This window comes from Patagioenas fasciata, chromosome 19 (genome assembly GCF_037038585.1).
Source record: "Patagioenas fasciata isolate bPatFas1 chromosome 19, bPatFas1.hap1, whole genome shotgun sequence".
In the NCBI taxonomy this organism is placed as follows: domain Eukaryota; kingdom Metazoa; phylum Chordata; class Aves; order Columbiformes; family Columbidae; genus Patagioenas; species Patagioenas fasciata.
The window spans coordinates 10417382-10445136 of NC_092538.1; the positions used below are offsets into that span (position 1 = coordinate 10417382).

A 27755-nucleotide genomic window follows, 5' to 3' on the forward strand; every position below is an offset into this window, starting at 1 on the left:
TGTAAGGAGGGCTTGTGTGACGAGTATGTTCTACTTTCACAGTCTAAAAGCTGCTTTTCTGTGCCAAAATAGTTCAGTAAGGGAGGGGAAGCAGACATTCTGATTTTGGGGAATATTATGAGCGTCTTCCTGGCAAGTCACTTAATGTTTGTGGAGCAATAGAGAACTGGAGGGTGAAACAGAAATTCCCCTTGCTGCTGGATCCAGGGTTGAGGGTGCAACTCTCCGGCATCTCTTGGACATCCAAACTTTGAAGCTGTGTGTATCCGAAACAAAAATTCAGTTCTTTGGGAAGATACTTTGGACTCTTCCCTGCTTGCCTGTGGCCAGCTGAGCTCTGCGTGCCAACGGCCCCAGAAAAACCCTCGGGAGGGCTCTGCCAGTTGTAGCTGCTGCTTTTGGTGCTGCATGTGACTGTGCTGGTGGACTTGGGAGCAGCACCGTGCGGATCATGTGTCACTCTAAAATACCTTAACGTTTCATTCATCTCTAATAAGCTAATCATCCTGAAATAAACCGTGTGGCCTGGCAGTGACTGTGTGGGTTGGAGAGCGGAGCTTCAGCAGGGAGGATGCAGGAGGCTCCCGAAACCACGAGCTGTCGCAGCAGGGAGCCCGGCTGGAGAGTTTCGTTCCCTCTCGCTATCTCAGGGTACTCGTTAGTTTGCATTAAGGAGCAGTTACTGATAAATCATATTATAACGTTGCCCGTAATCACCGTTTGAAATGGTGTCTCAGTGAAAATTTATTGCACTTAAGCCTTCTATGTGGTTACGCTTGAATTTTATATCACTAACACAGTGATAAATAAAAAACCCCATTTACTCAGCTGTTCACAGAACGCTCTTAATACCTCAGCTTAGTTGCCTGCCTTTTAACTTTATTGCTGAGCACATACCAAATAAACTCCGGATAAAATACTCAGCTCTCACATTTGAGAAAAATTCACATGTGAGCCGAGTGCCTTCATCCCAATTTGTGCTGTAGAGCAGCACAGAGACCCACAAAACTACCACTCTGCTCCAAAGCCTTTTTAGCACAGCTACAGCTCCCATCCCAGCGCAGTAACATTAAGACACAGTCCTGCGTTCGCTGTGCTTTGGATCAAATGCAGAAATGAAAATTTGCTTCCTGAAGATTGTTTTTGCAAGATACATAGAGCCTTTCTGTACAACTTGGTTTTAAGGAGAACTAGCCCGGTGCTAAGGGTGCGCTCATCTACTTAAAACGCTGGTGCCATTTCAATGCATACAAACGTTTATATTTTGAAAGGTCTGAATTCTTATGGAATACGCTGGCCTGCCCAATATAAATACCTGGCTTTTAGTGTGCTCCACGCTGAAAATCCTTGTAACAGGCATTGTGCTTGTCTGCATACTGATGCCTGTATCTTTTTGAACCGCCAGCCACTTCTCAGCTCTAATGGGTTGTGTAAAGCGCTCGTGTTGAGTTACAGGACCACGGGGGAGAAGGCATCTAAAGTCACTAAATTTAAAACTGAGGGATCTGAGCCAAGTCTGGAAAGAAGAAAAACGGCCATCAGAAATCGCATCAATCCTCAAACCCAATTTGTCATTTTTGCTTTGTTTTGACCGAGACGTAACTCTGACTGCCTTGAAACGGCGAGGAGCAGGAGGCACCGCGGGCAGGGTGAGGGGCTCTGTTCTCACCGCACCTCGCTCCTTATCCTTTGAAATCAAAAACCACAGCGGTGGAGCCGTAGCCGCTACGCCGGGATGTGTTTGGAAAGTCTGTGACCTGACCTCAGCGAGGAAGAGATTAGAACCAGGAGGCAGGAAAAACAAACAGCTCTGCCCCTCGCCAAGAAGCGGCCGGTCCGTCACGCAGGGCCAGGCGTGGTGGGTGACGGGAGCAGCGTCCTCCCAGCTCTGCAGCGTGATCTTAGCGAGCTGGGTGGAAGAAGATGGTGATGAGGAGGCTCCTGGGGGTTTAGAGCTGAGCTCAGCCTGGGCGAGCCTGCGAGGGCTGGTCCCGCCTGGGAGGAGGGCGTAAAGCAAAACCCGTCTCAGCTGCGGTGACACCAGGATGCTTTGGATGGTGGCCTGGAGGAGCTCGTGTCCCGCCAGATGGACAGACAGACAGTGGTTACATCTGTCTGCCGTGCTTGGGAAGGTGTTGTGTTTGATGCATCGTCGGTGCAGGGGATTAGGAAAACCCAGGCTTTGGCAGAGCTGGGGACGGGAGCCGCTCAGATGCCGTGGTTGCTGGGTTTGTGATCTGTCTTGTGCTGCATTATTGTTTCACTGGGGACTTGTCTGCTTCCCTGGAGGCTTTGCTGCATTCAGTTTTATAGCCACAAATGAATTCTGGCATCCAATCTAGCTGTGTGAATGTGCAGGTAGTCGAGGCATTTAGAGTACAAACACGCGTACAGAGCGTTACCATTGAATGCACGCATATTATTCACCTCAGGATTGCTGCTGCGTGCTCAGAGAGCCAAGCGTTGAGTCCAGCCCAGGCAGGAGGCTCTGGTGAATTTTCCAGTTGAGTGCAACTGCTCTCGATGGTCTCTGCTAGTTAAATAAAAAAGAAAAAAGGGAAAAATATACCAGAGCAGCCCTTAGATCTTATGGTTTGTCTTGTCTATCCTGCTGGAGTTGGGAAGCTGTTTCTAATAAGGCAGCGTGAAATAACAGGCATGTGGGGATAGAGGGTCGCTTTACCCTCTGCATTGCTCGTGGGTGGCCTGGGAATTGTTTCATGCAAGACAGAATGCTGTCTATGGCAGACCATGTGGTTATATAGAAAATAGGATTTAAAAAAAAAGAGGGGAGGGGGTCCTTTGGTGGCTGGTCTGCCACCCTGCAGAAAGGAAGGGTTGTTGCCCTGTTCTCATACGCATCAGCTCCACGCCTGACCTTACAGGGTGAGGGAGGCTTGGACCTACGTGCAAGATCAAAGGTACAATTAATCTCTTCTGCTCTTCCGCTGGTAGCAAGCTGCTGCATCCAGAGCACATTGATCATGTTATAGGATTGCCTGAGCTCCAGCTGTGCTTGGCGCTCGCTAATTGCCCTCTGGGAATTAGTTGTGCACCCGAAAAATGGACTTCTAAACCAGATAAGTTACATCTCTGCTGCAATGCTTTCGTGCAAGAGGAGACAGGGCTTGATTTCCTCTTCTAATTTATATTTTGTTGCCAAGGTCGTTTCTCTGGTGGTGGCCAAATTCAGAGCTGTTTGGGGCAGCCCAGTAGCTGGTTCTCAAGAGTAGTTTGAAATTGTTCTCCAGGAAAAGATGATTCACTTAGAGAGGTCGTGGCTGTGTCTGAGGGAAGGGAAGGAGCCTTCACTTGGACGGACTCTTCCTCGAACCATTTCTTTCGATTTGCTCAGCAGCTTGGCATGCTCTGTGCCTGAGTTACACTTTTGTCATTCTTCCATGAGAAAGGGCAAAAAATAAATGTCCTGACTCGGAAAACAGGTGGCAGGACAAACAAGTTGCTGTCCATGCTCCTTGCTTTGCGGGAAGGAAACAGATGCAAAGGGGAAACCACCCGCTTAGATCATCACCGTAAACAGCACCTCGTTCAAAAGGAGAGAAAGCAGACTGACTTACCTGAACTTGAGATAAAGTCATTAAATTCTAAGACCTGCCACCAGGTCGCAGATAAGGTCCTGGAAATGTGAGCCTGGTAGGCGCTCAGCCAAAGGCGTGAAAGAAGCAGAGCACGTGAAAAAATAAGGCAGCAGGAGGAAGACAAGAGGACGAGCGGTGTGGTCCTAAGGACGCGGTTTGTGTTGCTCACACTGGTCCCTCTCCTCGTGTCCGGCCCCTGGTTTGTCCTGGGGCCGCGGCTCGACGGGGTCGGTGGGGCAGGAGCTTGTCTTGCAGGTTCTCAGCCTGCACTTCTCCAAAAGGGAGGTTCTGCTTCTCCACCAAGAGAATGAAACTACTGCAAAGCCTAAAATCAACAAGCCAAGGGGGACACTCTGGAGTACATGGGCTAAGATGATGAATATTGGGCTTCTGTCCTTCCCAAATTCTCCCCGGTTTAGTGCATGTTCCTTTCTGAGTCTGAAGTCCATGTCAGTGAAATCGGGTGTTGGTGTTTTTCTTTTCACTAAACTTTTTCTTGTGTTGATTGTGTTGGCAAGAAGTGCTCTGGAAAAGTGCCTTTGTGTGAACGTCCGGGGCCCGGCAAACCTCCCGCCTTGGCTGGACCTCGAGTTCAGTGTGGAACATGCACGTTATGGAATTACTGGTGTGCGGTAAAATGTAGGGTCTGGATACAATCAGGATACTTCCACTCCGTGAACAGCTGTGCTAATCCTGGAGTGTTGCTGGTTTTATTACGTACCATAGTTTGTTTGCTTGTTCTCAACCTTCTACTGGAATACTTCATGTATAGTTTACAGCAATTTATTTACATAGAGTATGTGTGCAACTTATCAGTTAACTTAGAGATTGGTATGGATTAAAGCAAAAGCATCATACCTCAGGTTGGTTTGTTTGTTATTTAGTGGATTTAACGTGGTTGGAGTCAGCTTGAGAACGAGGCACTCACAGTGTCTGGAAAGCCATCCCGGTTGGTTTTTGCACGCTGTGTTACCCAGAGGACTGTATGACTCCAAATCTCTGTAGTTGTATCATTTTCTCTCTCTCCTCTGCAGCTCCTTCATCCCCAAGTTCATTAACCACCTCTTCAAGTGCAAACCTATCAGCATGGTGGGTGCAGAACAGGTAAGAAAAAGTAATTGCACTGGCTGTGATTCAGTTCCGAAGTGTTTGTTACCGTCAGACTGTGGGTGCAGCTGCAGGGTGACCCCCCATCTCCCACCCTGCCCATGGGCTGGGACCCCACTGCTCTGCGAGGATGAGGCCTGGATGAGGCAGCTTTCAGCTGTCCCCACACATACAGCTGCTCCCCCGTGGGATGATTCAGAATAATAAAAGCAGGATCGTCCCTAATGGGACTGCTGTGAACTTCAAATCGGTGCCTTAAAAGCCGCTTGGGTTTTAGGGATCAAAGATGGGTTCTGAGCGGTGTGTGTCTGCAAAATGAAACAGGAGCTTTACGTCAAACCTTTCCTCTTTCTTAATGGAAAGCAAATGAGTGAAGCGCAGTTTCTGCTCATCTTGTGCGATGAGCAATAACCTGAGAGTGATTAAATGAAGTCTTTTCTTAAATAAGCATCTAAAGTGATGAACCGGTTGCCAGCATTGGGATTGTGTCTGATGTTAAAAGGTTTTGATATTACCGTATTGGAATAACAGGCCCAGTTCGGTTCTTTAAGGCAGACTGGGAACATTTTTATTAGCCCGATTCACAGCGAGTGTGTCTGATGAAAGTGGGACATCCCTTCGGGGTTCGGTGTGCAGAGATCTTCACAAGCTGCTCTCCTCTCTCTGCACCATGTAGGTCCTCAGTTGCTTCAGCATCTTTTGAACGCTGCCCTGGTCACTCACCAGCATCTTTCTGCACGTGTTTCTCTCCCCTGGTGCAAATGTTACTGTAGAATTCGCTTTCCCGGTCCTACATACGGCTTTTCCTGCTCTTTGCTAATTATCACATTGGAAAACTGGGCACTGGGGTCGTATTTATGGAGGTGTCTGCTGCCGGGAACAAGACCTCTGGGGTTTTTCACTTTCTGTGGGTTTGTGTCTCTGACTTAACAACAATTCTCCATCTCGGCGAGCTTTGGCAGCGAATTGGCAACGCCTGGGACAGGTGATGGGGAAACGGGTGATGGGACAGAGCCTGCGAGTGCTATGGCTGCGGAATGCGCAGAGCTCCTGCTACACATGAGAGGGTTCGTGTGGGAAAGATGTGAATTCCTGGGAGAATCTCCCGTCTGTGGGGTCCCTGGTAGACACGCAGGATCCAGCTGTGACAGCGGGGCTGGCGCCGGGCTGCAGCAGCTCCAGGGCGCACAGACCTGCTGGTTGTGCTGTGGTTTCCTGGCTCCCCAGGGTGAGATTGATGCCATCGGTTCATCTCACACAAACCGCGGAACAGGCAGCGCATGGCGATGAGACGCTGCCCCAGATAACGGGGTCCAGATTGGAGCCGACGCGACCCAGCGCTCCCTCCTCGGCTCAGTCCTTTGCATTTGAGATGAATTCCCACGTGTCCGAAAGCCGTAAATAATTCATGTTGTGATGGCTGGAGGTTCTACGGTGCCCGTCACGTTGTGTGTTGCTCCAGAACAAGCTTCCACCTGCTTCTGGGAGCCCTTTGGCAGCAACTGTGCCGGCAGCCCGGCGAGTTTTCACGCTCGCTGCTGTGTCAATAAATTGTGCTCCTCGTCATCTAGTTTGATTTCAGGTTTCTGCCCTTCACTGGTTTTGTCTCACCTCTTCAAACATACCTTGTGCAATCAGAAGAGTGCAGTATTTAGGGTGATTTTGCTCTAAGAAACCTTAACCCACAGCATTTTGTTCATCAGACAGTGCTTGTCTGTCTGAGCTAAATTTCATGGCTGCTGCTTATTTAGCTGCTGATCTGGTAAAAAGCAACATGCAGGTTGTGAGTTTCAGTGTACCCGTGAGCACAGGGTATTGAGCAGTTCTTCATGTAGCTGTATTGTGTTGCAGTTTTCTTATTAGAGAAAAAGAATCAAGTGGTTAAGTAAATGCAGCAAACTTGCCCTAATGGGTGGCTGGGAGCAGGAGGAAGCATGACGTTAATTCATTTGGCATCAGTATCTAAGTAACGATATGGCTACAGGTGATGGATATGGTTTCACTTTATCCTGTGGAGGGGAAGAGGGCTGGAAATCCGTGCCTAATGTGCCAGATGTTGAGCTGCCATAAGTCATTTCAAGCCAGCAGAGCAGCGCTTGGTTAAAATCAACGAATGGTGCCGATCTGTAGCCGCGGGTGATCGTGTGTCCTTGAGCATCATTATGTGGGTCAGTCCCTCCCGCTCCTGCAGCCCCGTTACCAGGATTCCGTTCAATGCGGGAAGTGTTAAACTCGTAAGGATGTTGGGTTATTATAGTGGCTAATGGAGCTTGGTGCAAGGGGCCTGAATAACAGGGTGTGATGAACTCTTGCAGCTGCTGCTGGACACTCACTCGCTGAAGATGGTTCTCCTGGATCTGCCCTCCATCGGGTCCCAGGTGGTGAGGAAGGCTCCTGCCAGCTACACGAAGATAGTGGTGAAAGGCATGACTCGGGCTGAAATGATCCTGAAGGTAACTCAAGACTTTTGATAACCTGCCAGCCAGACTGCTGGACTGGGAATCGGAGCGAGCGAATTCCAGGGGGCCCTTCCTTTGAACGCGGCAAAATCTGCAATCGCACATGAACGTACGCGAGCTCGTCCGGGTGTGCTGCCAGCTGTTCTATAGAACTGGCTCGTTTGCCTTGGGTTTGCCCCCACGCTCTTTTAGCATCACATTTGAGTTTTCATCCTCATTTTTCAAGGTAACCAAGGGCTCAGTTTCTGCTTACTAGGAGATGTGGGGCACCAGATTCCCTCAGGAGCTTGTGAAAATCAGAGCTAGCATCTGTAAGTGTCTGCTGCGGGGCAAACCCTCCAGTTCAGGTTACTCCAGGCCTTTGTGCAGACTCCCATCGCGCCGGGGAGCCAAGCCGGGCTTGAGTCACCTGTTTACTGTCTAGTGTAACAGCCAGTGCAAACATGTCTGGGTTACTGTATTCACCAGAGTCCTTTTTCATTTTCCAGACCTGGTGCCTGGAAAATGACCCAAAAGCGATGTGTTGTCTTCGTAAAAAGTAACAAGCAAAGCAGTGTCCCTTTCCCCGCTGTTGCTGGAGTAAGAAGTGAGGTTTGATCCCAGTGTAACCCTCAGGGGCGATGGGATTGTCCCCTGCTCCCCACCAGTGCTGGGAAAATGTTCCTGTGGGTGACTTAGAGGGACATGGGGACAGGTGGGACAGAAATGAGTTCTGTGGTTCCATGCTTTTGGAGTAAGGTGACTGAGATGTTAGTAGATACATTAAAGCAAGTCTAAGTTTTCTTAGGAATGACCTGAAGACAAATACCCTGGTACTGCTAACAGAGGAACAGGGCAGACTGGTGCCTGTCACATACTGAAACAGATCTTTCCTTGGGTTTTGTGTAAGAATTGGAAAAGTCAGGGACTTAATTTGTCTGCCCTTAACATCACGTTGGCTTCACAGGGCAGGGGGCACAGGCTGGGGGTGCTGCTGGTCCCTGTCAGTGCTATTTCAGACGTCCCTGCTGCACAAAGCACTTCTGGCCCCAGGTGAGAGCTTGTGTCGGTGTAACAAGTAATTAAACAGCGATACCAGGCACATAGCGGTGCGGCTCATTCCATAGGAGCATCCCTGAGCCTGTCGATGGCACAAACAAATTCATTCAGCCCCACAGCGCAGCTACAGGCGGGGAGGAGGGTGCTGGGGTCCGCACGTCCTGCAGAGCTCTTTCCTTGCTGCGCTGTCTGAAGTTCCAGCTTTTCATCTTGGCAGAAGATTTTTACAAGGGTTGTAAATTAAGGCTTTATAAGTGTATACATGGCTATGATGTTTCATTGGTCTGAAGTGCAGGGAAAGAAAGAAATGTCTCGGTGACAGAATACAGTGTGGGGTGAGCTGGGTCAGTGGAAACATATGGAAATGTTTTCAGAGACGGGGCAGAACGGTGTGCACACACGTTCACACACACACGGCTCCCCAGGGAGATGGGTTTGCTGCCCGGCGTTATCAAAAGATGTGTTCTCTGTGGAGCCTGCTGCTTATGTAATGAGAATATAACAATGAATAATCATCTTTCCAGCTTCAAGGCCATTTGAATTTTTTTCCGTGGCTTGCCTGGGACTAAGAGGGTGTGAGCTCCGGGGCAGGTGTCAGCGGGGGGGTCACAGCCTCTTCCTTATTGCTTAAGCATTATATTTTAGGAGAAGCCAGTCCTGCTGTCACTCATGTACTTGAGTTGACTCAGTGCTGGTTTTAACTCGTAGACTTTGCCCGATCTCTTTTATTTCTTGTCTTGGCAGGTGGTTATGGCCCCACATGAGCCGCCGGTTGTGTTTGTCGACAATTACATCAAGCTCCTCGCTGACTGCAGCACAGACACTTTCCAGAAGATACTAGACATGAAGGTTAGAACCAGTCCTACAAAATTTCTGCTCCTCCGCTAGCGCTGCTTTAAGATAGTTGGGGATGTTTTTCTGTAGAAATATAGAGGGGTTTGGGAGTGGGAAGAGCACTCTAAGGCCAGAGTATCCTCTGTGCTCTGAGACAAACAGTTTTTCAGTTCATTTAGTGTGCTCAGAGCTGCTCTGACTCCCAGGGCTGGGTTCAGTGGTCTTGGGATCACCCAGAGATCTACACACAGCTCTTGGGTGAATGAAAGGCTGTGGTTTGAAACGGGCTTTCCCGCAGCTGTTCCCGTGCACGCCCGTTCCCAGATGGATGGAGTCCAGCCTGATTTCTCTCTCCTTTGCTCCCGCAGGGCCTGAAGCGGAGCGAGCAGAGCAGCATGCTGGATCTGTTCCGCCTGCGCCTACCCGCTCCCCCCTCGGGCACCGAGAACTCCGGCTCCCTGTCGCTGAGCGCACCCACGCCCGAGCAGGAGTCCTCGCGGATACGGAAACTGGAGAAACTCATCAAAAAAAGACTCTGAGTGAGCAGAAGGAAACTCTGTTGCTCAGGACTGGCTGCAGTGATCGGGGGTGAAGCTCGTCAGATTTATGATTTATGGCGTGCAGCTGAAAAATCTGTGTCCGTCACTCCCATGCCCTGTGATCTTTTAACCATTCAGACCAGGGGAGGATCTGACCAAGGTGTTTGCCCTTAGCTTAGCAGGAATGAAACCCAGGACATGCCTGGGGCCACGTGGTGGAGAAAGCAGAGGTATTGGGAAGTCAGCAGCTATAAAAACGGTTTAGGTGGATTCAAAGAATATCTGGCTGTGATTCACTCGTGTCCCAGCCTTCAGCCTGGCTGAGCTCCTGCAGCAGCGCCGAGGATTTGGCCTGAGAGTTTGGTGTTTCTGCTCACTCCCTGCTGCAGAGTTGTTGCTCTGTTTCATTATTTATTGGGGAGGGGGGACCAACCCCAAACCGTCACCACCACCAAAAAACCCCCAACCCTTTAATAGCTGGGATCCAGGCATCTGCAGCTCAGCTGCATTAACGAGATGCCCAGGAGAGAATCCCAGAGCAGGTTTCTCCTCTGCTCCCAGGACAGGCACGTACATAAACCACCAGTCAGACAGCACGGCAAATCCTTTTCAAAAGAGGAGGAAAGGGCTGAATTAATGCTTGCTGCACCTTGGCAAACCTCCTGCCAACCAGCCGGCAGCCTCGGTCGCTGTAGAGCTTAAAGGCCAAACCAGACATGTGCAGAGTTCGTCTCCAGCTGCTTGTTACTGCTCTCGCGTGTGCTGGACTCGCCCGCTGTCCTTGCCCTGCAAAGAGAGATGCTGGAAATGTTGAACCGTTTCCCAGGACAGGCTGCTCACACCAGCCTCAGCCTTTGAGAGCCTTCCTCTCCTTCTCCTCCTCTGAGCCTCAGCTTGCAGCAGTACGGAGAGGAGGAGAACCAGAGGTGAGGTATTTTGGATAACACAGCCCCCCTTCCTGGGGGAAGGCAGCTGTCGAGAGCCGGAGCGGCGACGTCCGTCGTAGAGCAGCAGTAACAACGCTGGTGGGGAGCGACGGCAGTTTCTCATCGCTCCAATCGCACAAATCTTCCCAAGTCTGCTGTTGCTTTCCTTTCCCGATTTCACGTCAGGTGACAAGAGAAGGAGCAGTGGCCGAAAACACGTTGGGATGACGAAGGGCCGTTCCCCCAGGATGGATTATCTCAAGATGCACGTGCAGGATGGTTCACACGTTATCAAACGCGATAGCCGGGGAGGAGGGAACATGGGTTTGCACAGATTCATTATTCCCATGGAGGGATGAATAATTTATTTGAGATTAATTTTTCTTTGCTCTGTCTATGGCTGACTCTCTTAACTAAATTAGGAATAGCTGAAGATGATGTTCGAGTTATCGTCGCGTGTCTTTCCCCGAAGGCTTCCCCCGTTTCATTCTCTACATTTCATTCTGGAGATAAGAGGAAATAAAAGACAAAATGAAGTTTTAGTTTCAGCCTTTGAAGAATGCGACAGGTCTGGGTGTTTGGAATTCCACTTTCAGAGGGAAGTCTGTGTTTTTCTGCTTATGGTATAAGGGTTTTGTCCCCCGGCTCTTGGGGATTTATCAGATTTGGCACGTCTGTATGCGTATGTTAACTGTTTGGGGTTTGTGTGTCCGGGGAATAAAGGATGATTTTTTTTTTTCTGTGCAAAATGCTACTTTTTACAGTTTTTGGCTGAAGTGTAATTCTGGCTGTATGTCGGAGCGTGACATTAAAATGAATTCAGTGATGATCGATGTTCATGGGCTGGGTGTTTTCTGTATGACCGCCACGCTGCAAACCCCCCGGGGCCGGACCTGACCCCAGTCCCACAGTTCCCAGGGCTCCTCCTGTCCCTCTCCTTCCATTCCTTCTGCAGCTTCTCTTTTCTGGCTTTTCCACCTTCCGCTGCTCCAACTCAGCACTGGCAGTGTCTGCGTTCGCAGCAGCTCCCACACCATGCGGGCGATTCAGCAGAGCCGACTTTGTCCCCCTAAATAATCAGATCATTTCTGATGACTTCAACAGCTGGAGAGATTTCTGAAAGATCCTAAATTTTTCCTTTGAAAATTAATTAAGAGGTAGCGCCTTCTTTTCTTCCACTATTCATGACGTAGGAGGAGTTTCTTTCACTTGGAGAATTAGTGACTCATTTGCTTTTCTCCTGCCAGTCCTGCCCCCTCCGCCCTTGGGCAGGAGCAGCCCACGCAGGGCGATGTGGGTGTTTATTTCTTTTGCCAGATTTACAGCCGCGGCTTCCAGTGTCGGAGCCGCGATGGCCAGGTCTCCACCAGCCTTTCCTTGGCCACGGGCAGCAGACGCGGATGCGCACGGCTCTGCTGAGCTGAGGGCAATGAGCTGAAACATTTGTCTGTGTCAGGAAAGGCTTTGGCAAAAGGCGTTTCTCTGTGCGCCTGCTCCGCTGGGGTCGGTTACAGCAGCTCGTGCTGCCCTCACCCAAAATTTCCAGGTTACAGCCTGCGCTCGTTCCCTTCTCCCAGCCAGGGCAGCTCCAAGCCGGAGTCCAGGTGGGCTCAAGGACTTTGCTGGCCTTGTCCTTGAGAGATCAGGGGTGGCAGGGGCCTGGGGCTGGGCTATAAAACTGATCAGAATTCAGCAACTGAGCGATGTGCCGTCAGAGTTCACCCTGCAGCCAGACCCCTCTTCATTCCCACCAATCCCCCTGCTCAGAACTGCGTGACTCCCACGCCCCACGGGTCCATGGTGGTCCAGGGACCAGCCTGGCGTTCCCATCGTTTGGAAATAATTTTCCATCGTTATCAAATAACACAGGGTCCTTCTGATTTGTTTCCCCCCCACCCACAGCAATGACCCCCACACCACATCAATGTGCCTATTGTTACTTGCTGATTCAGCTGAGCGCACCCTGCCCTGGTGGAGAGTCCTTTATGGAAGGAGGATCCTGATAAGACACCGGTATCTGCTCTGTCCTGGCTGTGCGTAGGCAGTTGAAATGTAAATAACGTGGACAAACAGGCTGTGATGTACAGGGAAAAGATTTCCAGTGCCATTGGGGATTGCACAGATTGGTATGGTTTGAGAGGTTTACAAAGAGGATTTCCGAGGGGACAGAGTACACACACCTTAAAAGCAGGGCCGCTGTGTACAGTGGCTATCGATAGTACTTTAGTTATCCAGTAGTTAAAACTGGTTAAACGCTTCCTTTTCATGCTAGCAGGCGAATCTGCAGCTCTGGATGTCGGTGCTGCAGGGGCTCCTCATGTCCAAGCCAGGTGTGAGGCAGGACGGGCTGTGGGGCCCCTGGGCTGCTCCATTTCACCTGCCAAGCCCAGAAACGAGAGCCTGTAAGGGCACAAAAAAATTGTCGTTTGTGTTAAGCCACACACCTAAGTGAGAGGTTTTTTGCTGGTAAATAAAGAGCAGCAAGATTTCCAGCTCTGCCCACCCCGGCAGGGCCGGCTGCAGCCCCCGTAGCTCCCCGGGCACCGAGACCCCTGGCACTCGGACCCTGCTCCCCACAGAGCAGCCCTGGGGACACCCACAGCCCCCGGAGGCGGCTGCTGGGGGGTGCCACAGGTGTCCCCCCCGCTAAATTGCACCAACACGGTTATTGGCGGTGTGGTTTTTAGCCCAGGAGCTGCACGGCAGCTCTGAAATAAGGATCGCGTTCATCTGGAAACTGCTCCAGCGCCTTCTGAGGCGTCTAATTTCATAAAGGGCTTTTATGGGAGATTTTGGAGTGGGGAGCGATCAGCTTTCCCATCGCTTGCAGAGACCAGAACCTCTCTTTTTTTTGGGATGCATTTAAATCAAAAGGAAGCAAACACCTGTCCAGCACATTTGCCCAGACCCCAAAGATTTCAATCAAAATTTTTAATGTTCTTTTTCTTTCCATCTGCATTTTTCAGCGAAGACAAACAGCCTCATAGTATTTCTTCAAAGGAATGTAAATTCCTTGAGGAAGTCTCCGGAGTTCCCAGCACCACATAGCTGCAAACCACAGACGCCTACGGCTGAAAGCTCTGCTCTGCTTTTAATTTTGGGGCAGGGAAGGAATTCTTTTCAGGGCTCTGGGCTCACTTGTGCCGGGCCCATCAGGCCAGACTGCTTGTTGCTGCACAGGGAGTGTTGACTTTGGCCACTGCAGGCAGTTGCTTTCCCTCCGCCAGAGTATTCCCCCACCGAATCTGATGACACGGCGCAATTATTTCATTAGGATTTTCCAAAAAACGTTCCCTCAGTCTCCTCTAGTGCTAGAAAAACCTTTTCCCTCTGTTTTCTTGTTTCAGCTTCAGCAGCTTGGCCTGAAGAGTGCAATTAAGTGTGGTAGCGCTGCTGCCCAAGTCTGAATCCTTGGCGGAGGGGTGATGAGAAAGAGCAGCCTGGGGGGGGGAACTGTGAATTTGAAGGGTGTTGTTAAACATCCAGGGGTGAGGGAAGCCTGAAAGCTGCTGCTTTGCAGCCCAAACAAGGCCCCTGTTTCTGCTGCGAGCTGCCTGCTGAGAAAGCCCGGGCAGCTGCTGCAGGGGCTGAGCAATGGGACAGGGCAGCCGAACCGCAGAGGGACCAGTGTCCCCCTGCTCCCACCCCAGTCCTGCCCCAGTGCCCTGTACTTGTGCCAGCATCAACCACTGTGGTCTGTCCCAGGCCAAACTGCCCCTTGCTTTGGGCAGAGAGGGGGTCAGGCCTGGTCTCAGTGAAAATGCTTTGCTTAATAAATCTGGTGACACTATTAATAATTCCCCGTTGCTTTTCTGTACCCTCCAGCCCAGGCAGCTGTGGGGCTGGGAGCGGGGGTGCAGGGATGGTGGCACTGGGATGATGGGGTGCTGGGGTGATGGAGCACTGGTGGGAGATGGGACGGCGCTGGGAGGAGGTGGGGGGATCAGGCTCCGCCCCTGCTTTCCCCGCCCCTCGCCCCGCCCCTCCGCGGTTGGCCCCGCCCCTCCCGCCGCCGCCCGGGGCAGCCGGCGCAGGGCGCGGAGCGGCGGTGGGCGCGGGTTCCGCCATGGTCGGGCGGCTCAGCCTGCGGGAGGTTCCCGACCTCCCGGACATGAGGAAACGGGGCGACGCGGGGCTCGACAGCCCCGACTCCGGGCTGCCCCCCAGCCCTGGGCCCGCCCCCTCTCCCTGGCTTCTCTCCTCGGGCAGCCCCGACCGCGTCGCGACCAACGGTGTACCGGAGCCTGACCCGCCCGCGCCCGCCGCCGCGGTGAGTACCGGCCCCCTCACCCCTTCTGCCGCCGAAGTGCGGGACCCTCCGCCCAGGGCTGCAGCCCGGGGCAGCCGCCCGTCCCAGGCTCGGTCCCACCGCAGCAGGTGCTGGGCCCGGTGTCCCGGGGGCTCCCGGTGGCGGGGGGAGCGGAGCTGCCGCTCGGAGCCCGCCGCGATCATCCCTCGGGAACCGCTTCTCCCCGGCCCTCCCGCCCCGGCAGCGCTCCGGGCACCGCAGCGTCCTGCGGGGAGGAGAGGGTGGAAGACCGGCCCGGCGGTGCCGCGGGTACGGAGGGGGCGGCAGCGGGGCGGACAGGTGGGAAACAACCGGCCCCCGTTTATCCCTTAACGGCCCCGTAGCGGGAGGGACCCCCTTGGGGCATCGGGGCCATGGGGGGTAAAGGGGACCCGGCGGTGATTTCTAAAGCCTCCGGCTTTGGGGTGGCTCCTGCTGCTGCACGGGGAGCCCGTGTCGCTCCTGCCCCAGGTTGGGACATCGTCGCAGCACGTCTTTGGAAATCCCAGTGGAAAATGAGCTCACGTTATTCCAGAGACTGACCGGAGTAGGAAGTTTGTATGTTGAACTATGGTTTCAGTTAATAGTATCAGATAGAGCTGTGCTAGTTTTTGCAAAATGATGTTTGAATGTTGGTGCTGAGCTGTTGATACAAATACTTTGGGAACTACAGGTCTAGAGGAAAGATCCCTTTCCTACAGGAGTGCTGCTGTGAAATTGGAAAAGGCCATAGGGGAAGCGTGTGTTGAACAGCAGAGATTGCCACAGCCCACTCGTCCCTGGATAGTAAAGCACATGGGCAGAGGTGGCTTCAAAGATGTGGGTTACTTTCCTTTGGGGCCACTTTGGCTTCCTCTGGCTGTGGGATGTTGCTGGGCTGGTGTCGGCTCACGGCGCTGCCCATCCAGGACAGGAGCACCAGGGCGCTCCACGAATCACTGCTCGGCAGGAATGAGTTAGTCCTTCCCAACGGATCGTGAGTGAATTAGGTTGGATTTAATGCCTTTGAGTAGTCGCCGTGGCGAGAAAGGAGGAGGTTGCTCACGGTGAGACGCCCTGCAATAATTTCCTACTGTGATCCGCCCATGTGGATATCTGATGAACCAGCAAGGAGAGCTCTTTTATACGCTTTTATAATGTTCCCTATAAATTGAATGTGAGCTCAGCAAATGAGCTGTAGTTCATGCTGTAGGAAGCTGTCCTGCACCAAGGGACTGTATTTCTCTCCCATTTCCCAGGGTGGCTCCTCTGAATTAAGCTCCCTGAGTTAGGACTTGGAAAAATAGACGTTGCCACATCCTTGGCCAGACCCGCGGGTTGCACCTGTAGGCATGTCTCAACTAGCAGATCCTCTTGTGCGTAATGTGAACCTGGGCAGCTCTGTCCCAAGGGCTGCATAAATGCATTTTCTTGAAAGTATACCGGATTGTGACATAAGTGGGATTATTTTTTGCATTTTTTGCAGAATTGCGTGTTCTCTCCCAGCCCTGTTCTTTCCAGCTGCCCTCCAAGGTTGTGTCCTTTATCCTTTGGCGAAGGAGTTGAGTTCGACCCTTTACCACCAAAGGAAATAAGGTAAATATTGCGTTCCAGTCACCTAGTTTTGAAGGACTTAGCATGTCAATGAGTAGTTAGGCCTTATCAGTGCCTGTGAGTCAAGTTAATTTATTTGCAGAGCTATTGTTCCTTGCAGCTGTACATTCCTGGACCTGGACATTTGTACAGCCTGAAGGAGTGTTCTGCCTCTTTTAATCCTATATGGTTTTTTTCCAGGAAGACTTTCCTGTGTTTTACTCTCCCTCTTCTACTTCTTTGCACTGCTCCAAAATGTTGCCTTTCAACTGATTAACTAGAAGGTAATCATGAGGGAAGATCTTCAAAGCAGCCATCTTTCTAGGACTGTTTTATTAGTGGAAAGGAATTTTGCTCTCGTAACCTCATGGTTTTATAATAAGCACTTTCTGTCTTATCAGCTGTGGCTGGTTGTGTGAACTAAGAGAAAAGTTAATATTCAGAGAGTGCATAATTATTTTTTTTTAATGCGCTGCATCACTTCACAGCCTGTGAATTATTCCTTTGAACATCGTGATTTGCAGTAATGAGAAATGAAGGCTCCCAGGTGATTACTGCGCAAGCAGAGGTAGGCTGATGCTATCAAAGAGAAGCATTAGTGGGGAGGGTATGAAGAGCTGCTGGTGAAGGGCAGGAGCCTGCACCGTGGCTGGGATTGAAGACAGCGCCGTGGGAAAGCAAACACAGAGTTGTCACAGTGTGCAGGAGATGAAAACTTTCTTTTGCGATCCATGCACAGAGGATTTTCTTACCAGCAGAGTTTGATGTGCACATTGTAGTATTTTCCTGCCAGCTGAATCTTCTGAAGTTTGCCTTCAGAGAGAGCCCCATGCCAGGAGCGATAGCAGCGAACGCTTATGTGACTCTTGGCGGAGAAGAAATGAGAAAATAACGTGTCCTTCCATGGACTTGGTATTCCAAGGAATTAGGATGCTTATGTGCAAAGCCTAAATGTGGTTCTAGGCCTCTGGGTTTAGACATGGGAGTTTGAAGGAGGTTCTTAGGTTCACAGAGCTCAGGCTTCACATGATGGGCATGAGGACGGAGAAGGTGTTTGGTAGCACTGGCAGCTGGACAAAATACTGACAGTGTTGCGCGTGTTGCTGACATAAAGCTTTTCCTTCTTCCCATAAATGAGCAAGACACCAGCAGCAGCGTTTTTGTGATGCGGCTGTGCCTGTGCTGAGGTGGCAAATGCAGGGCTGAAGAGCCACCCAGGTACCCAACAGCTCTGCTTTCCAAAAAATTGAGCCTGCTGCTCCGGAGCAGAGCTCACACGCATCTCTGTTGTATTTCAGGTACACGTCCTCGGTTAAATATGAGTCAGAGAAGCACTTCATCGATGACATCTACATGCCAGTGGGCTTAAGCGTTTCCTCTTGCAGTCAGACGGTCATCTGTGTCCCCAACTGCACGTGGCGCAATTACAAAGCAGAGGTCCGCTTTGAGCCCCGTAACAAGCCCCAGCGTTTCACCAGCACCACCATCATCTACCCGAAGCACGCCAAGACTGTGTACACTACCACGCTGGATTACAACTGCCGTAAGGCCGTGCGGCGGTTCCTCTCCAGCATAGAGCTGGAAACGTCGGAGAACCTTGGGAACGACTGTGTCCTGGATGGTTGCTGACTGACAGCTGTCTCTCTTGCTCCGATCCATCCAGTCCTGTGCTAACCCTCCACTAGCTAAAGCGGGTGCAGACCCCAACTTTCCGGTCAGGCTAAGGGAACCTTACCTGTCGCCACCTCTTTCTCAGCTCTTAATTTCTGCTTTAAGCATCAGAGTGGCCTGAATGCAGTTTTCTGTGGGAACATAACTTAGTAAGGAACCTTGTTTCTTTGCCTTTGAAGTTGTGAGTTCCCTCCCCTTCCCTGCAGTGCCGTTATCAGATAAAAATAAAGGGAAGTATTTTCCCAGGAAAAAACAAAATTGGCAGGTAAGAAAGAATGTGGGGTAGTGCCTGGCAGGTGGAAATCCATTTGGTGCTTTGTGGTGATGTGCAAAAATAAGGGTGGTTCACTCTCTTGCAGAGAATCTACCAGGTCATTTGGTTACAGATCGCCAGAGCTGTCATTCATTTCAGTTTAGATTGCGAGACTGTTTTCTCTAGAAGAACCATCTCTTGGAAATTGCTGGAAAAAGCTAAGAGAGAAAAATCTCAAATTCTGCATTCAGCAGGTAGAAAAATTTTACCCTATGGCATTCGTGTGTGGTTTGAAAGTTTTGAGTTGGAAAGAAGAGAGATTCTGAGTGGAGCAGGAGATAAACTCCTTTGCAGCTCCAGGCAGCAGAGAAGGGGTCAGGTAGATCAAGTTCTTTAGATGAATGGCACGATGTGTCTTCTGTACCTATAATGACTTGTATAGCGCTGCAGTCTGACGCACTAGCATTTGTGTGCGTGTGGTAGGACTTGGAATGAAGAATATCAGGCCAAAAATTATCCCTGTATTGTTGGAAAGTCAGGACTTGACAGTGCAGTGGTGGAAAAATACCACCAGTGTCTATTTTTTACCGATGTTGTCCTGTCTGCACTAAGGGAGTTGTAACTGGGCAAGTTTCAGAAAATGTGCCATGTATACAGGGACCTGGAGTTGAAAAGGAGATGCTGGGATCTGGTGGGAGAGACACTGTTGTAGAGGTTGTGAAGAGGTAGATGGTGCAAGGGATGGGCAAATTTTTATTGCGTAGCAAAGTCCACAGCTGCAGCTCTGCTTCTCTGTCATTGCAAAGGTCCGTGTCCTCTCTGGATGTAATATTCAGGACGTTGCTGGGATGGGGCAGTATTTGCCTGTCTGTAGGCTGCTGTATAACCCCTCCAGTCCCAAGCAGCTGATGAGTTTGGGGACCAAAGGGAATAATTTCAGATACTATGAAAGGCCACCTGGATGTTACGTGCATTAATTTGTCATGCGCTTTGATGAAAATAAGACTGAGAGGTTTATTACTTAACCTATATGATTTTTTCTGTATTGATGGAGAGCAGCGTAGTATGGAGAGCACCTACTTTGGGGAACGTGGCTTACACTGGCGGCGAGCATGGTGTAGCAGCTCAGAAACACTTTGTAGACTTGACTTAGCTGGCCACAGCTTTTCCATGTATTCCAAAACTCCTCTGAGGTGCAGGTCGCCTTCTGGTGCAACTTCAGCCCTGGACCTGCTTTTAAAGAGGACTTTTCTAGTGCACAGCCTCGAGGGTGGATTTTGTCAGGGGCGAGTTAGAAACTCTAGAGCCTGTTCTTGAGCTGTACTTAACGTGTGTTTGTGCAAGTGTGATGAACGGTGTGGAAGTGTGTTCTGGTGTGAACTGAAATGATGTGGGGGACTGAAAACGCAGCAGGAAGGAAAGCTTGAGTTTGTGTGCTTTGGGGTTTTTTGTTGTTTTGGTTTTTTACTTATTTATTGGCTCAAAACAAAATGTCCTTAATCTTTGGTGCTTGCCTCAGAAAACCAGGGTGACAGAGGATGCCAAAGTCAAGTGGGTGTTGCTCCAGAGTTGTTAAGAGCAGCACAGTCTTCACTGACTACAGTATTTAGGACATGTGCCTTAAATATATGTCGCGATTCTCCCCCAAACATTGCCCCAAGACATACTTGTTGTATAACGCAAGGCACAACTCGGCCCCTTGGTGCGTGGGGTTTCAAAAGGACAGAACTCTTGTTTTGGGGAGGCTGTTCCATCACGGCGCGCTTTGCAGTTTCGTGTACCTTGCTCCTGAAGCACCTGGTGCTGGTCACTGTTGGACACAGGACACTGGAAGAACTCGGACCCTGGATCGCTCCGGCAATGCTCTTCCAATTAATTCGTTTGCAGGAGACCTGAGAGATTATTTTAAGTTGTAACCATTAATTGTCTCTAGTTAAATTAGAAATTAAATGACCCTTACACTATGGTTTTAAGATAAAGCACCTGATTTTTATAAAGCAAACAAAATGATGTGCCTCTTAAACATGTTTTAATTGGTAGAGATACCTTTTAAATTATTGATGTTTCAACATTTGCAAAGCTCTGATTGGCTCTGTGCAAGTGTTCTGATGTCTGTGACGTTTCCCACCCCCTCCCTTCTAATTTTCATTTTGTCTTTTACTTTATTGGTAATAAATGATCTGAAAACCATTATGTAGGGAAGTCTCTTTATTTTTAATTCAAAGCTTTTGGGTGTTTATTATGGTGTTTACTTAGTAATAAATACATAATATATCCTGCCAATCCCAGCTCCCCTCTTGTTTCTCTTGTATCACGTGTTGCTGTTGTTTACATGATCAAGGAAGGTGTTTCCTATATAAAACTGTGTATTTTAAAAAGATAAAGCGGTTTTATCGGTTTAGTAAGACACTTGAAAAAGTGCCTTGAAAACAGCTGAAAATCCTCTCCAGTGTGTATTGGAGTCTTTAATCTGCTATAGTTTTATTTTTAAAGAGAGTTTCTGGTATGAATTTCTGCATATCCTGCAAGTGAAGCCCTTATTCTTTTCAAATACAACAAATATTTAACCAGACAGGAATTTATTTTAAATTTTGGTTACAAATGTGGATGCTAAAATTCTACTTTAGTAAATACAGCATAAAAATATGACTAGAATGTGTTATGCATTAAAATTATTAAAATAGATGGTTACAACGGTTGTTCTGAGAGAAACGCTGTGGTGTTTTTCTGGATGCTTAATCTGTTCTTTCAACCCTTCCCAATTTGCAGGCGTGCTGATTTTGTTAGTATCTCTGGCCGAGTAGAAATGGATGCAACTGAACATCAATTAATTAATTCATAATGGGATTTTTTGCTTACTTTTTATTGTTCATCTGGTTATCTGCTTGCAAGAGCTCTAGATTTGCATGTAATGACATTATTGGAATCTGGGGAGCTGTGAAGCTATTCTAAAGCACGCCGCTGCTCCTGTGAAAGTCTGTGCAAGCATTTCAGTGTCGTGCAGTGTTTAAAGTATTAAACAGGAGAAAAGCCATATACGCACATCAGTTGCTGTATAATAACCAGTCTATTTGAAGAGCCATTAAGAAAAAACTTCAAAAATCATACCAGTATGTTTCAGGAGAACTGCAGGAAAAACTTTTGCTCCTTTCAGATGTGCCATCCAACTTGCAAATAGTTCCTTTAGTCTGGCCTGGGCTGGTTTCCTTTAGTATTGTAGAGACACTTTGTATGAAGTTCCTTTACTATGAGTAGTTGAAGTAGGGGAGTACAAGGCTTGATTTTTAATTCATACTGGCCAAAGGGGCTTCTGGTTGGTAAGTACCACAACAAGGATAACCCCACTGTTCTAAATGTGTTCACGTTTCCTTGTGTGTGTGCTGCGCTTCTCCAGAATGTCAAATCTGAGGGTTTGATACAATTCATTTTTATAACAAAATAAAATACCTAGCAATTAGATCACAAGCCAAGACACAAGTGCTGGATTCCAATCCCGCTTGGGCAGATGGCGCAGTTTCATGTACCAGGTAAGTTTGTGTGCCTGTGAATCATTTCAGCCTTGTTCAGCTGCCCACACTCCATGTCCCCACCTGCCACAGGGCTGTGCTGATTTCAGGACCAGCAATTCACCAGGCAGACACCTGAAAAGTTCAAGTGCAATGCAGTGCATATAATTTTGAAATAAACCAACAGCAATAACTAGGGATACTCCAGAACAAAGGGGCAGTGCGGAAAGGAGTGCTTTTAATTGCTGAAGTAGTCTGAGGTGCACCCATACTTTAACTAACAGGTTGGTTTGGTTTTAAAATACAAATGTCCTGTTTTCCACGCAGATATAGGACGGTGAGCAATTAGTACTAATCTATAGAACTCGTGAGATTTTGGGTGACACCACTGGTTGCAGCTTTGAGGCTCTGCTGGCTCGTTCAGCATTCAGGACCAGTTCACACTTGCTCCCCCCGGAAAACAACTGCAGAAATCTTCTTTACGTGCTGTGTGAGCGCGGCTTGTGCGTGACGGCCTGCGGGGAAGCAACGGGGAGCGTCTGACAGTTGGGCACGGCTCAGCGGGCAGATGTTGTCGGATATACGACTCGTACCGAGCCCGTCTGTTCATCTTGTAGATCCGCAGCCTTTCTTCCTCTGCTGCAGGATCTTCGAGAATCCCGTCCCATCGAAGGCTTTTGTTAAGCTGAGCAGAAAGACCTTGATCTGTTTGTTTAGAGTCCGAAGTGGTGGAAGTTGATACCGCAGCCTTGTTTATTACTTCTGCATCCTCCTGATTGTTGTCTGCGTTATTTTGGGCTGAGTTAGGGTTCCTCCCAGGATCTGGGGTTGCAAGCGATGGAGGGGAGCGGGACTGCTGCTTTCTGGTTTTGCGGTGCTGTTTATCTGTTAAAAAGATAAACGCTGTTAGCAAAAATGTCTGCGTTGCCTCTGAGGCTTTCCTGCCTATTTCACAAAGAGGATGATGAGACAAGTTCTTGCTGTGCCTTCACGTGCCCATTAATAAGAAGCCAAATCGATAAGGAAATATCAATGGCCTGAAAGTCTTATTTTTAAGTGGGAAACATATTTATCTGAATGGCTAACATAATGATTCTCACACCTGTAAAATGTATTTATTGAGGCTGTTAATGCATTAATAGCACTTCTACACTGGCATCAGGTTCGCTCTGCTTGCCTAACTCAATTGAGGCAGGAAATTGATTCTTAGTTGTTGGGGATTTTTTTAAGCTGTTATCCATTAATACTGCAAGCAATGTGATGTTTGCTTTTTTTTTTTAATTGTACAATTTCTGGAAACACTCATGCACCTTCTGTACTAAGATACTGGAAGTGAACAGCTCTTCCTTTGCATGGAAGATTTTTTGAAATGAACCTCCCCTTTCTGTAGCTATAACTGATGGGAAGTTAGATCAGTGCCGTGACTCATGCCCATGGAATGTCAAATATTTAAACTGTAACACTGTAGCTCACCAAAAGAAAACCACTAAATATTTACAGCATCCCAAATCTTAGGCAGTTCAGGAAATTTCCTACTTCTTGACAGCTGTCTTATGCCTCCTACTGCTTATGCTGTGTAGTTACATGTACTCCATCTTTTCCTTTTTTTGGACAGATTTGTGGCTATATGTGGCAGCATACGTATGAACAGGCTGTAGGTTCAGTGAAAGGTTTTAAAGTGCAAAGATGATTTCCTAGGGAACCTGTTTCTTTCTCTCTGCGGCAGGATGGAGGGAGAGCCCAGCACCACGTCCTCCGGCCGACACAACCGTGAATCCCAGCTGCACGCACTGCGCGTCCCTTCATGTCAACTGCACAAACGCCACGTTGAGCAGTGATCAGGTACCACCCTGGTGCACATGTGGCTTTGCCCAATCACCCCTTCCTTCCTCGGGACCCCTGGACCCTGTGTGGGGTGTTTGGGGACAGCTGCGGGGAGCGTGGCGGCTTTGTGGGGGACGGTGGCCTTTGCCCGCGGCTGCTGTGGCAGCCAGCCCAGCTCACCTGCCCGCACAGTGGTGGTTGCACTTCTACATGGTGGCTGCTGCTTCTTCTTTCCCCGTGGTGGCTTCACGCTGCGCGGTGGAGGGGGGCACGGGCAGCCCTTCGTCCCCCGCCGCCTGCCCGCCACAGCAGGGCTGGCATGGCCCCCCACGGCTGTCCCCGGGCCTGGCAAGGAGCGAGGGGAGAAGATCAGCAGCCCAGCCAAGCCTCCCTCCTTGTCTATCACCCCCTCCATCTTCCCTCACTGCCTGTCCCCTCCACCTCTCCTCAGCACCTCCTTTCCCTTCAGCACCTTCCCCCTCCACTTCCCCCCAGTGCTTCACACCCCCTCAGTGCCTTCCCCCTCCATCTCCCCTCAGGTTTTGCCCTTCCAGCTCCTGTCCCCACTACACCTTCCACCTCCCCTCAGCTCTTCCCCTCAGTGCCTTCCCCCTCCACCTCCCCTCCCCTCAGTGCCTTCCCCCTCTACCTCTCCTCTGCTCAGTGCCTTCCCCCTCCATCTCCCCTCCGCTCCTTCCCTTCCACCTCACCTTCCCCCTTCACCTCTCCTCCCTTCAGTGCCTTCTCCTCCATCTCACCGCCACCTTCCTCCATCCTTCCCCCCTCAGCTCCCGCCCTTCAGCGAGGTCTCCAGGGCAGCCATGGTGCAGCAAGCCTGGACCTGCCCACTTGGCCAGGGGCCCAGCGCCATTGCTCCGTGTGAACCGCCCTGTCCGGCACAGGTTTCCTCCCCTGTGTCATCTGCATGTGGCAATATTGGGGCTTGCCTGAGGTAATATGGCCACACCAGAAAGTATTGGCTTGTGAAACATTGCAGGGCTGCGGGATTTGCAGCGCAAAACACAAAAATCAAACCTGAATCCATTGCAGGGAGAGCAGCTCTCAGGGCCCTGCCCGCCCTTTCCTCAGCCCCCAGCTCTGCAAATGAAGGCACTGAAGGAAACTCCCCTCTCCCTGCCCTCCACCCTTTCCCACACCAGAGCAGCAAATGTACATGTGAAACAGCTTTCTGAGGTGGCAATAGCCCTCCTGAGTGTTTTGGGACGGGGCAACGCTCAAATCTCCAGCCCTTGCTGCTGCATTGTGGTGTCTGTGTGTTTTGTTGGCCCCAGCACCAAGGGAGATGAGTACATCGCATTCTGAGGTGAGCCTGGACAAAAACATTCACGAGAACTCTAGCAACAGTCACTGAAGCAACGCACTGCTTATTTATCCTCCTCTCCCTGGAAATAGAGTGGAGGTTTAACCCTGGTTTGGTGGCTTTCTTCCCCCTCCCTGCCTGTTTCTTTCCTCCTCTCCTTCTGATCTATTTAGACGTGAAATTCGGCAGACGCCGGCGGTTGCGTTCAGACAGGTTGTGATGAAATCAGGCTCCCGGGAGGCTGCTCCCGCGGCGGCTCCCGGGGCTGCAGGCAGCACTTCTCCGGCTGCCGCTAATGGGCTGATTTCAAAGTGTCAACAGCAGGGTTTCGCCGTGATGGTTATTACTAATGCTGTACAGCAGCCAGCAGGTCTCCAAAGCCCGCGTGTAGATGAAAGGGACGGTGACACAGGGCAAAAAGGCAAGGAAAACAGGAACGGCAGCGATGGGATGTAAATAATTCATCCAGACTGAAGAGTATAGTATTTTTAGAGAACAGCTGAGGGGATTACTTGTAGCTGCTGGTGGTTGTAGTTAATTTTATTATCATAAAACCTGACTTGCCAGCCAAAATTAGAGCCCAGTAGTAGGGCTGGCCTGAGCTACACGGAAAGAAAATCGGCTGCTGCAGCTGGGTGGGTGCTGAGGTGCCCCCCAGCAGCAGATAATTTTATTCAGAAAGGGCATAATCCCCAGGCAAATGCTTTACACTCTCACTGCTTTCTGTTGCTTTTCTCCTTGTCCCATATTTCTGTTTAAACCGAGTCTAAAACTCTGCTGTGCCCGGCACCACCAGGCTCCAGTCCCAGTGGATGTTCTATGGGCAATTCACAGTGAAAATACTGAGAACAAACTTTCCACAATCCTCCGAAGGTTTCTCTTTGTCTTGACAGCCGGCATCTTTTAAAAATAAGCATATTGTGATTTCATAAAACCGAAGTTCAATTTGTAAACCCTTGCCAGGCAGGGTAATTGCATTCAAGCAGTAGATCTAACAGCCCTTATACATGTGGATTAGATTTGTCTTTCAATTTGCTTGAATATTCTTACTGCCCTCTTTAATTTTAGCTTGAATGTAAAATGAAGTAAAGGTACCACTGTACTTGTTTTCTTTGGTGAGACAGGGGTCTTATGGTGACCCCCAATTTAGTATAAAATCTGGGTAATGCAACAGGCAGGTGCCTCTGAGAAGAGATTTGTGAACATGCCTTATATACTGACTGGAAAAATTAGTAATTTCATAAGCAACTATGTAGATCTGGTGACATGAGGAAGAATGGGGAGTTTGTCTTTAAAACAGGTTAAAAAGCAGCTATGAATCATCGGTATTCTTTAAACGTTTCCTTTGTCTTATATATTCTTGAGCAGGCATACTCAAAGAAGCAAGATTTATTTTGTTCAGATTAGGGAGTGGATCATTGACCTTTTTCTCGAGGAATGAACTTAGAGGGACGAGTGAAAATGGAATCACTGAGGACCAAACAGGAGAGAATTGTGCTGAGAGTAACAGCTTGGAGAGCAATCCTGGCCCTGCTGCGGGCTGCAGAGCAGCTGGACTGAGCTGGGGCGGTCAGGGCGATGCGAAGTGACAGGGCTGCCAAATGTCACCTGGCCAATTTTGAGCCTGTGTCCCTAGGAAACGGTCTTTCAGAGATAACCAAAGGGCAAACTGCCTGGTTGCTTATTCTATGTGTTTAAAATAGCTCATACTAAATACTCATTATTATTCGTGTATTGAAACACCAACTGTCCACCTCAAATTCTTGTGTCAAATGCTGAAGGGAGAGATGATGAGAATCCTTACCTGTGATCTAACCAGAAGCAAGGGCCGAGCTGTGGAAAGCAGAGCAGCAACACAACATCTCAGCTTTGACTGCCTGGCAGGACAGGGCTGAGAGCAGGAGCCCAGACCCCTGGGTACCAGTCTGGTGTCCAAACTGGGAATCATTTGCTGCAGTTTGGGCTGCTTTTAAGCATCCTGAGTTCTTCTGGAGGACATGGCCATGAGTTTAACATCTCTCCAAAAATGGTGGTCTTTATTTTTCGTTCCTTGAGAAGTGTGCCTGTCCAAGGGTGATAGAGAAAGGCTGCTCCCCAGCAAGCAATTATGTGCAGTGCTGGAAGGAGCCTGGATCAGCTCAGGGCATCAGCACTGCAACTGTCAGCCTCCCAGCTCGGCCTGCGGGAGAAGGCGGCTCTCTGTTACGGTCCTTGTCATGTGTATATTTAAAATCTCTGGCAGCTGTGATCTGGTGAATAATTCAGTGGAACCCATCATCGATAAAAGAGAAATTTTGAAGGGTTCTATGGGTGGAATTGGAAGTGCCTGCTTTCTGAGAAACGAGTATATTAAAAATTGACTTCCCGCTATCAAGCTAAAAGTCATATTTAGCCTTTTAAAATTTTTAATGTAATGTCATATTTATTCTCTGTGACTTCCAGCTATCAAGGCTCAGCCTTGCAGTCGGACTCTGAAGCATCTGTGGTTCTGTGGGGAACCTGACGAGCAAATTCAACAGCAGAATGGATAGAGGCTCTGAGATGTGTGTCGTTCCCTGTGCCTATTGCTCCCACCAGCACAGCTGGTTAAATAAGGTAATTTATCTTTTTCCTGAAGTCGTTTGAACCATGTGCTTAATTTATTTATATTATTGACTGTGTGGAGAATTACCCTGGTGCGAAATGTCATCTTCGAGTGCTTTCTTCCCCAGGAATACAGGCTCTGTATTAATGCAAGCACTGTTTCCTCTGATGAATTTTTCAACACTTGCCTAAACCAAAAAGCAAAACATATACTCAGACTTGAATTAGATTTAGG

At 49.5% G+C, this 27755-nt stretch overlaps 4 protein-coding genes across 4 annotated transcripts in view; 3 read left to right on the forward strand and 1 right to left on the reverse strand.

Moving 5' to 3' along the window:
- The window catches only part of VPS53 (VPS53 subunit of GARP complex), a 59193-nt gene extending 47862 nt beyond the window's left edge, over positions 1–11331 (forward strand). Inside the window, exons 19-22 of the mRNA XM_065852952.2 lie at positions 4634–4703; positions 7022–7159; positions 8948–9052; positions 9406–11331. Coding sequence (XP_065709024.1) covers positions 4634–4703; positions 7022–7159; positions 8948–9052; positions 9406–9576 — 484 coding nt within the window. The 3' untranslated portion in view covers positions 9577–11331. The remainder of the gene's footprint in view (positions 1–4633; positions 4704–7021; positions 7160–8947; positions 9053–9405) is intronic.
- Positions 11332–14504: 3173 nt separating this feature from the next.
- On the forward strand, positions 14505–20476 carry RFLNB (refilin B). Its single transcript, XM_065853346.2, has 3 exons — positions 14505–14772; positions 16256–16365; positions 17661–20476. The coding sequence occupies exons 1-3, from the start codon at positions 14569–14571 to the stop codon at positions 17989–17991; spliced, it is 645 nt and encodes a 214-aa protein (XP_065709418.1). The 5' UTR covers positions 14505–14568; the 3' UTR covers positions 17992–20476.
- A 414-nt stretch (positions 20477–20890) lies between these two features.
- Positions 20891–24390, reverse strand: LIAT1 (ligand of ATE1). The gene is made up of 3 exons (XM_065853489.2): positions 24327–24390; positions 23797–23961; positions 20891–22677 (listed from the first exon to the last, which is right to left on the reverse strand). Exons 1-3 carry the CDS (start codon positions 24388–24390, stop codon positions 22220–22222), a joined length of 687 nt encoding a protein of 228 aa, XP_065709561.2. The 3' UTR covers positions 20891–22219.
- Positions 24391–27435: 3045 nt separating this feature from the next.
- The window catches only part of RPH3AL (rabphilin 3A like (without C2 domains)), a 41224-nt gene continuing 40904 nt past the window's right edge, over positions 27436–27755 (forward strand). Inside the window, exon 1 of the mRNA XM_071816851.1 lies at positions 27436–27532. The gene's annotated coding sequence lies outside the window, so the exon portion shown is untranslated. The remainder of the gene's footprint in view (positions 27533–27755) is intronic.